General features: G+C 33.3%; 1 protein-coding gene across 1 annotated transcript in view; it reads right to left on the reverse strand.

The window, feature by feature from the left end:
• Nucleotides 1-9284, reverse strand: part of LOC135209945 (uncharacterized) — a 251746-nt gene that overhangs the window by 23354 nt on the left and 219108 nt on the right. The window contains exon 8 of the mRNA XM_064242676.1: nucleotides 3542-3773. Within this exon, the coding sequence (XP_064098746.1) occupies nucleotides 3542-3773 (232 nt within the window). The remainder of the gene's footprint in view (nucleotides 1-3541; nucleotides 3774-9284) is intronic.

Here is a 9284-nt window from a genome sequence, read left to right on the forward strand (position 1 = left end):
TTACTCGATAACTGTTTTAATTGTGTTAGTAGTTCATTCAAAGAGTGTAGAGTAAATTAAACGATTTTTTTTATAAGTTTGACAAAGTTTTTCAAACTCAATGCTAAACTGGGATCGTTCTGCTGAACTTATTTTAGCTACTCCGCTCAGAGTAATTATAAATAAACTACTAAAGTTTGTAATTATTTTCCTCTCCTAAGAATGACGAGCATTGGTGAGTTACTTGTAGAATTCAGTAACCTTCAAAAGACAACGATTGGAAAGACGGAGAAAAATATATAAACTAAATTCAGGTGGTACAGCTACCACTTTCAAAAATAATAAAAAACTTATATGCCAACATAGCTTGCTTTACACAATTCTTTGTCATTTTGAATTTCCTAAAAATTCGTTCTGTGGATCGGTAGAAAAAGGTGCATGAGGAGTCGAAAAGATAATAGAAAAAATCACATCAACAAAAAGTTAAACTTATTTGCGTCCGAGCGAATAAATAAAAGTTAAACTCTGGCGGGCTCCTCCACGTGTGTGTGTATGTAAAAAAAAAAAAGATTCCCACCTACTATACACGAGACATATCATGTGCAAATTACAGAGTACACAGCATGCAAATTCCTTAAAAAAAAAAACAAAAAAAAAAAAACTGACGTTTCACGCAGTCAAGTTATTTGTCCAGTTGGCCTTGAAGGAACCCACGTAATGGCATTTGAGAGAGAGAGAAAAAAATTAATCTTGCAGTTGCACTGAAGTGAAAGGGACCAACGATGCAAAATTGAAACGCAATCATGCCTGAACTGACCAGCGTGGGAGCTGTTGTTTAAAAATGACTTAAGCTCTGAACACTGCATAGAAAACGGTCAACGCAAGCAAGTGATGAATAGAAAACGAGCCATGGAACCAATCGGGGGTCAGAAAACGCTCGTGTATGGCGAACGGATTTCTCTCTTCGTGAGCTATAGCTGCTCAAACGCTTGGTTACGCGGTCATGAAACTTGACAGTAGCAACAAAAGCTGTGGAAGGAACAGGAACAGTTGTAAGGGAGGAGGAGGAGGAGGAGGAGGAGGAGGAGGAGGAGGAAGAAGAGTGGAAGCAGAGAAATAAGAGAAGAGAGAAGAATGAATAATGAATAAATGAAGCAAGCGAATATCAAGAGGATGGACAGTAAGAGAACAAGAGGCAGACAGAAGGGAAACTATGCAAATCACTTAAGTAGAGGTTATTTCATAGGGAAATAACATCACTAAGAAAGGTTGATACACAAATTGATATATATATATATATAGTATATATATATATATATATCAATTTGTATATATATATATATATATATATATATATATATATTATATTATATATATATATATATATATATTTATTTATTTATATATTTATACATACACACACATATACATATGGTTTTGTGTGTGTGTTTGTATGTATGTATAAATTGTCTGTCCATGCACGAGTCACCACATGTATTTATAGGAAAACAAGGTCGTAAACGAATCATTCTTTTCTTTGTACAAGTCTTCTCAAAATCTTAAGGCGAGTTTATTTTTCGTGGTCTACAGACAATGGAGAGAACTTGACCAAACTTCATCAGAGGCTCCATTGTTTCTTTCCTCTCTTCTCAGAGCAAAAGACGCCGTATATTCTTTTTCCTACTTTTGCTCCAGGGATCTTTTTCCTTCTCGCTTATTAGCTGTTACTTATTTTCAGGTAAATGGCAACAGTTTTCTTGAACTAAGAAAGAAGTTACTTAAGTTTTCCTCGCCTCAGGAAGTAACTTTGGAAGAGTAATGGAAAACATATCACATATATCATTAAAAGAAAGAGGATTTAGTCATGCTTACTTTTGTGTGGAGAGAGAGAGAGAGAAGAGAGAGAGAGAGAGAGAGAGAGAGAGATGAAATGCTTCACTGAAATGACATGTTTAAAATGACAAATAACTTGTTACTGAATTAAATACATTAGATGTGGATTTAGTCATGCTCACTTTGTGGAGAGAGAGAGAGAGAGAGAGAGAGAGAGAGAGAGAGAGAGAGAGAGAGAGAGAGAGAGAGTTGAAATGCTTCACTGAAACGACATGTTTAAAATAACTTGTTGTTGAATTAAATACGTTAGATGTGGATTTAGTCATGCTCACTTTGTGAAGAGAGAGAGAGAGAGAGAGAGAGAGAGAGAGAGAGAGAGAGAGAGAGAGAGAGAGAGATGAAGTGATAAACTGAAACATGTTTTAAAATACCTTGTCTCAGAATTAAATACGTTAAATGTGGATTTAGTCATGCTTACTTTGTGGAGAGAGAGAGAGAGAGAGAGAGAGAGAGAGAGAGAGAGAGAGAGAGAGAGAGAGAGAGAGAGATGAAATGCTTCACTGAAACATGTTTAAATAACAAATAAAAAACTTGTTGCTGAATTAAATATTAGATGTGGATTTAGTCATGCTCACTTTGTGGAGAGAGAGAGAGAGAGAGAGAGAGAGAGAGAGAGAGAGAGAGAGAGAGATGAAATGCTTCACTGAAACATGTTTAAAATACTTTGTTGCAGAAATAAATACGTTAAATGTGGATTTAGTCATGCTTACTTTGTGGAGAGAGAGAGAGAGAGACGAGAGAGGAGAGATGAGAGGAGAGAGAGAGAGAGAGAGAGAGATGAAGTGCTAAACTGAAACATTTTTAAAATAACCTGTTGCACAATTAAATACGTTAAATGTCTAGATACTTTGCCGAAGCTCGCATTAGAATAGTGTACAACAAACACCATAAATAGTTGACGGTAAACCCTCTATCGATAACCATGTTAAAATCTAATGACATATCGGCCTCTGGTTCAAGCTCAGTCTCGAGTCAAACAATTTTGCAACATTCGGCTACGAACCATTTTTTTTTTGAAGAGATACGTGTTTGACTGAAAAAGTGCTTCATTTCTTTCTATATTACTCTTCCACAATCAACACTTACTATGACTTCTACACGTGAGTGAATGTATAGGTGTGATTTCCGAAAAATACTTAAAAATCCCCGATTTTCCATAATTTTTTTTCTGAGCGTGAACTGGTATTTTAACTTAGATATTGTCGAAAGATAGGACATTTTTTCAGAGATATTTCGAGAGGAACGTTATTTCACATTTAGTTAAAAGTGGAAAATATAAACGTTATTTAATAAAAGTATTTTATGGCGGAATTGCCGTAAACTGCGACGAACATATTAAACGTTACAATTGCTGTTCATTAACCACGAATTATTTTTTATGAGAGAGAATGTTACTTTTATCAGTTTCACATACACACATATAATATATATATATATATATATATATATTATATATATATATATATATATATATATATATATATATATATATATATATATATATATAGAGAGAGAGAGAGAGAGGAGAGATGAGAGAGAGAGAGAGAGAGAGAGAGAGAGAGAGAGAAATCACTCAAATATCAACTAAATTTGACCTAAAGACCAAAATACAAGCATAAAAAGCTCTAGAGTTACCGCGGCCCCGAACCCTTGGTAGATCAAACCTTACCTGCACACGCAGAAAGCCACTTGCAGCGTGCGCATGATGTTGACCCGGTCATAGAAGTCCTGGAGGGCGGAGCGACAGCGGTCAGGCTCGCAGTGCGCATGCTCACACCAGACCATGACGCCATCGAGGAGAGGGCGGCACTCCTCGTCGTTCTGACACTTCTCCAGAGCCACGTGACACGTCGCCTGGATCACTTCGACTTGAGTGGCTTTGCTGATGTCATGCTGACCGACTGTAAACAAAGAAAAGGAGGATAATTCGCTGTTCGGAAGAATGAAAGGCGCACTTAAACCTCTAGTAGTAGTAGTAGTAGTAGTATAAATAGATATTTCGAAAGTGAATGCAGGTATAAATGTGAGTAACAAAAATAATAGATAATACTCGAATAATACACAAAAAGAGACCACGCCTCTGGGATAATCCAGTCGCCATATTGGTGGAGTAAATCGCGCCAGAAAATAATGAATTATAGAAGTTTTCAGTTACGAATCACAGAGCATCACAAAATATTTAAGAAAATCAAGGAGGAGAGAGAGAGAGAGAGAGAGAGAGAGAGAGAGAGAGAGAGAGAGAGAGAGAGAGAGAGAGTTCAGAAGATTCCTTTATCTCTCGTAGTAAGGCGTCCCATAATAAGTGAAATTTTATCGTTACAACATATTGAGAGAGAGAGAGAGAGAGAGAGAGAGAGAGAGAGAGAGAGAGAGAGAGAGATTCCTCTAGCTCTCGTAGTAAGGAGTCCTATAGTAAGTCCTATTTTATCCTTACAAAGTATTGAGAGAGAGAGAGAGAGCGAGAGAGAGAGAGAGAATAATCAAAATGAATTAGTCTCGGTGGACAAACTGTTAGGCAAATTAGCAACATAAGAAAGGATCAAGAATCTTCACTATTTATATATATTAATTATATATCTTTTGAAATCAGGCCTACATTCAATTACACATACCTTAACGTTTCAAGGCAAGAGAAAGTATTTGCAAGGAGGAAATGAAAAACCCAATAACAATGAATAAATATGAACCAGTTTACACGGATGACTAAAAGTTAAATACCATACTGACAAGAGTGAACAGTTTAAAGCCCGAATCGTATTATTATTATTATTATTATTATTATTATTATTATTATTATTATTATTATTATTATTATTATTATTATTATTATTATTATTATTATATTCAGAATACGAACCCTATTCATATGGAACGTGCCAATAATCCAATGATAATTTCAATATATTTGCACTTTTTCCTCTCTCTATCTTCTTACATCATTATTATGATAAGTGTGATACTGTTGGTTATTATATTATTATTATTATTATTATTATTATTATTATTATTATATATATTATTATTATTATTATTATTATTATTTTTTTTTTTTTTTTTTTGCTCTATACAGTCCTCCCAATTCGACTGGGTGGTATTTAGTGTGGGGTTCCGGGTTGCATCCTGCCTCCTTAGGAGTCCATCACTCTTCTACTATGTGCCGTTTCTAGGATCACACACTTCTGCATGAGTCCTGGAGCTACTTCAGCCTCTAGTTTTTCTAGATTCCTTTTCAGGGATCTTGGGATCGTGCCTAGTCCTCCTATGATTATGGGTACAATTTCCACTGGCATATCCCATATCCTTCTTATTTCTATTTTCAGATCTTGATACTTATCAATTTTTCCTCTCTTTCTCTTCAACTCTGGTGTCCCATGGTATTGCAACATCAATGAGTGATACTTTCTTCTTGACTTTGTCAATCAACGTCACGTCTGGTCTGTTGCACGTATCACCCTATCCGTTCTGATACCATAGTCCCAGAGGATCTTTGCCTGATCGTTTTCTATACACTCCTCAGGTTGGTGCTCGTACCACTTATTACTGCAAGGTAGCTGATGTTTCTTGCACAGGCTCCAGTGGAGGGCTTTTGCCACTGAATCATGCCTCTTTTTGTACTGGTTCTGTGCAAGTGCCGGGCATTCACTTGCTATGTGGGTTTTATGGTTTCATTTTTCGTATTGCACTTCCTACATATGGGAGAGATGTTATTTCCGTCTATCGTACTTTGAACATATCTGGTTCTTAGGGCCTGATCTTGTGCCGCTGTTATCATTCCTTAGTTTCCTTCTTTAGCTCTCCCCTCTGTAGCCATTGCCAATTGTCATCGCTGGCTAGTTCTTTAGTCTGTCTCTGTATTGTCCGTGCATTGGTTTGTTGTGCCAGTCCTCTGTTCTTTCTGTCTTTCCTCCTGTCTCTGTATATTTCTGGGTCTTCGTCTGCTTTTATTAGTCCTTCTTCCCATGCACTCTTTAGCCACTCGTCTTCACTGGTTTTCAGATATTGCCCAAGTGCTCTGTTTTCGATGTTGACGCAGTCCTCTATACTTAGTAGTCCTCTCCCTCCTTCCTTTCGTGTTATGTATAGTCTGTCCGTATTTGCTCTTGGGTGTAGTGCTTTGTGTATTGTCATATGTTTCCTGGTTTCTGATCTGCTGCATTATTATTATTATTATTATTATTATTGATTATTATATTATTATTATTATTATTATTATTATTATTATTATTATTATTATTATTATTATTATTGTTATCTTATTATTATTATTATTATTATATTAAAAAATCCTCATAGTAGCACGAGTCTTCAAATGAAGAAACAATCCACAGTTATGTAAATGTACATATATTTAAGTTTAAAAACAGCAAAGATAGCTTTCGGGAATCTGTTACGGTTCCCCTTATCAATCAGATTGATAAGGGGAACCGTACAGATTCCCGGAAGCTATCTTTGCTGTTTTTTAACTTAAATATATGTACATTTACATAACTGTGGATTTGTTTCTTCATTATTATTATTATTATTATTATTATTATTATTATTATTATTATTATATTATTATTATTATTATTATTATTATTATTATTATTATTATTATTATTATGACTGACGTGAAGTACTTTTAACGTTAAGTATAAGGAATTGACACCATGAGATGTACTCAATTTAGCCTTTGAATGACTCTCAAGTGCCAATAATACTTTTCTATTCTCAAGACACAAAAGAATTCACTTGAAGTTTCTCCCAACTTGAATTTTTTACTTTCGGTTAAAACAAAATAATCTGCGATTTCCTCTTTTGAGAGTAAATAGTTCCTTGTCAGTTTACCAATTTAATAGGAATATTTAAGACAGGGAGTAAATGCAAGAATATTGAACAAGTCCTCCTGTATATAAGAGGAGAACGAAAGCTTATAAAAATGGATTGAATAAGCCTTGCTCATGACATAAAAAAAATTGATGTCATATATATAAAAACCATCCACGTTGATTTCTTTAAATCTCAGCAAAATATTTCATTTCAAACATAAAAACATCCCCCCATATTCAGTATAAAATCAGAAATGCAAACACAGTACGATTGCAGATTTCCCCATTATGGAAAAATAAGGATCACACAACTTCTTGCAGCTGTCTTCTTCTTCCTTAAGAAGATCTCGGGAATTGGAGGAGAAACTTCCGACTCACTTCTTAAACAGACTTTTTTCTTTTCCCAAACGAAAGATGGAAGAAGGTGACCGACCCGGGATGTCCCGGCTCCGTTTTCCAAACCTTTGCAAGGAAAGGTCTTCGAGCGAGAGACGACTTTTTATTTATTTATTTATATACGAAGAAGTAAATTACCGTAAGCAGAGGTTTCGCAGTTGAAAAATTATAATCTACACCTATAACCTTACCAGCAAATATCTTATAAATGCGAACAGTTAAGTAATGAGAAAAACAAAATACATTTACGTAAGGAATCCTTAACTGCTTCTCTCTTCCCAAATGTCGCATCTGCCATCCTCTCATGACACCACTTTCCGAACTCGAGAGAGAGAGAGAGAGAGAGAGAGAGAGAGAGAGAGAGAGAGAGAGAGAGAGTAACATAGTCTGGATCCGAGCTACAGACAGGAAAACGTCAAATTGAAGAATAAACGGACATGCTACTTGATATAATCTTTATTATTATTATTATTAATTATTATTATTATTATTATTATTATTATTATTTATTATTATTATTATTATTATTATTATTATTATTATTATTATATTATTATTATTATCATTATTATTATTATTATTATATTATTATTCAGAAGATGGAAACCTATTCATATGGAACAACCCATCGACTTGAAATTCTAGCTTCCAAATAACAGTGAGGTGTTCATTAGGAAGAATTGAAATAAAGGTGCCCTGTCTAACAATGGAACCAAAAAATACAATGAAAAAATAAAAAAAATGAAAAAACTAAGATTTTAAATAAAGGTGCCCTGTCTATCAAAGAAAAAATACAATGAAAAATGAAAAAAGAAAAAAATATTAAGATCTAAATAAAGGTGACCTAGCAATCAAAGAATAAAATTATAATGAAAAAAATAAAAAAAAGGGAAAAACTGAGAATTTAAGTAAAGGTGCCTTGTCTATCAAAAAAAAAGAAAAAAAAAAAAAAGAAAAAAAGAAAAATGAAAAAATAGAAAAAGGAAAAAGCTAAGATTCTAAATAAAGGTGCACCTGTCAATGAAAGAATAAAATTACAATGATAAAAAAGGAAAAACTAAGAATTTAAGTAAAGGTGCCTTGTCTATCCAAAAAAAGACAAAAAAATAGATAAAGGAAAAAAAAAAACTAAGAATTTAAATAAAGGTGCACCTGTCAATCAGAAAAAAGAGCTAAGAAGCTGAATATAAGTTCCCCTTTTCTCCCAACCACTACAAAAACTCATCTTTAAGCCAAAAGAGAACAATATACGCCGTTCTTCCATCGAACCTCTAAGTGACTGCACGAGGGGATGGTGGCTGGTGAACACAGCTCACAAAAATGAGCTTATGGTCGAGTGAGGGAAACAATCCAACTCGAGGAGTGATCAATTCATTCTCTGGGGGAGAATTCATAACGCTGCATATTCTTTTACTGCTTGGATTTGCACGAGTTTGTTTTTATAATGAGGCCTGTGTTGCATGGAAGGATATATATAGATATATTATATATATATATATATATATATATTATATATTTATATATATATATATATATACTATATATATATAGTATTGGGGTTTAGACTTTTGGGTTATTTTTTGAATGAATGTGGCGTGAAATCTTTTTTTGAATTTGCCCGAGAGGGAAAATTGCTTGTCCAATGTAGCATGCGGGGATGGCTGGACTAACTAGTGTAAATAATCATACAGATATATATACGATATATACGTATATCATATATATTATATAAGATATAGATAGATATACTAACTAGATATATATCTATATCTTACGGTATATATATCTATGGGTTATATATATATATACATATATATCATATATAGAATTATTATCAATATAGATACTATCTTATATATTATAGCGTAATATATATATATACGTATATATACTATATGCCATACTATTAATATAGATATCTATTTATTATATATTCATATATATATAGATTATATATAATATATATAATATATATTTATATATGAATATAATATTTTGAACCAATATAATGGTTATATATACACATATATTTACAAAGTGGTCCAAAAGTAGGTGGACAATAAATGATAACGGTTATTTTGAGAATTTCTTATACAAATAGATTTACTAATACAATTATTACATTGACAATTAAATTTTATTGTGTGCAATAATACAGAAGCACTGGAAATCATATAGTACAAATAATAAAGTTATAATGAACACCAT

Source organism: Macrobrachium nipponense, chromosome 39 (assembly GCF_015104395.2).
Source record: "Macrobrachium nipponense isolate FS-2020 chromosome 39, ASM1510439v2, whole genome shotgun sequence".
NCBI classification, from domain to species: Eukaryota; Metazoa; Arthropoda; class Malacostraca; order Decapoda; family Palaemonidae; genus Macrobrachium; species Macrobrachium nipponense.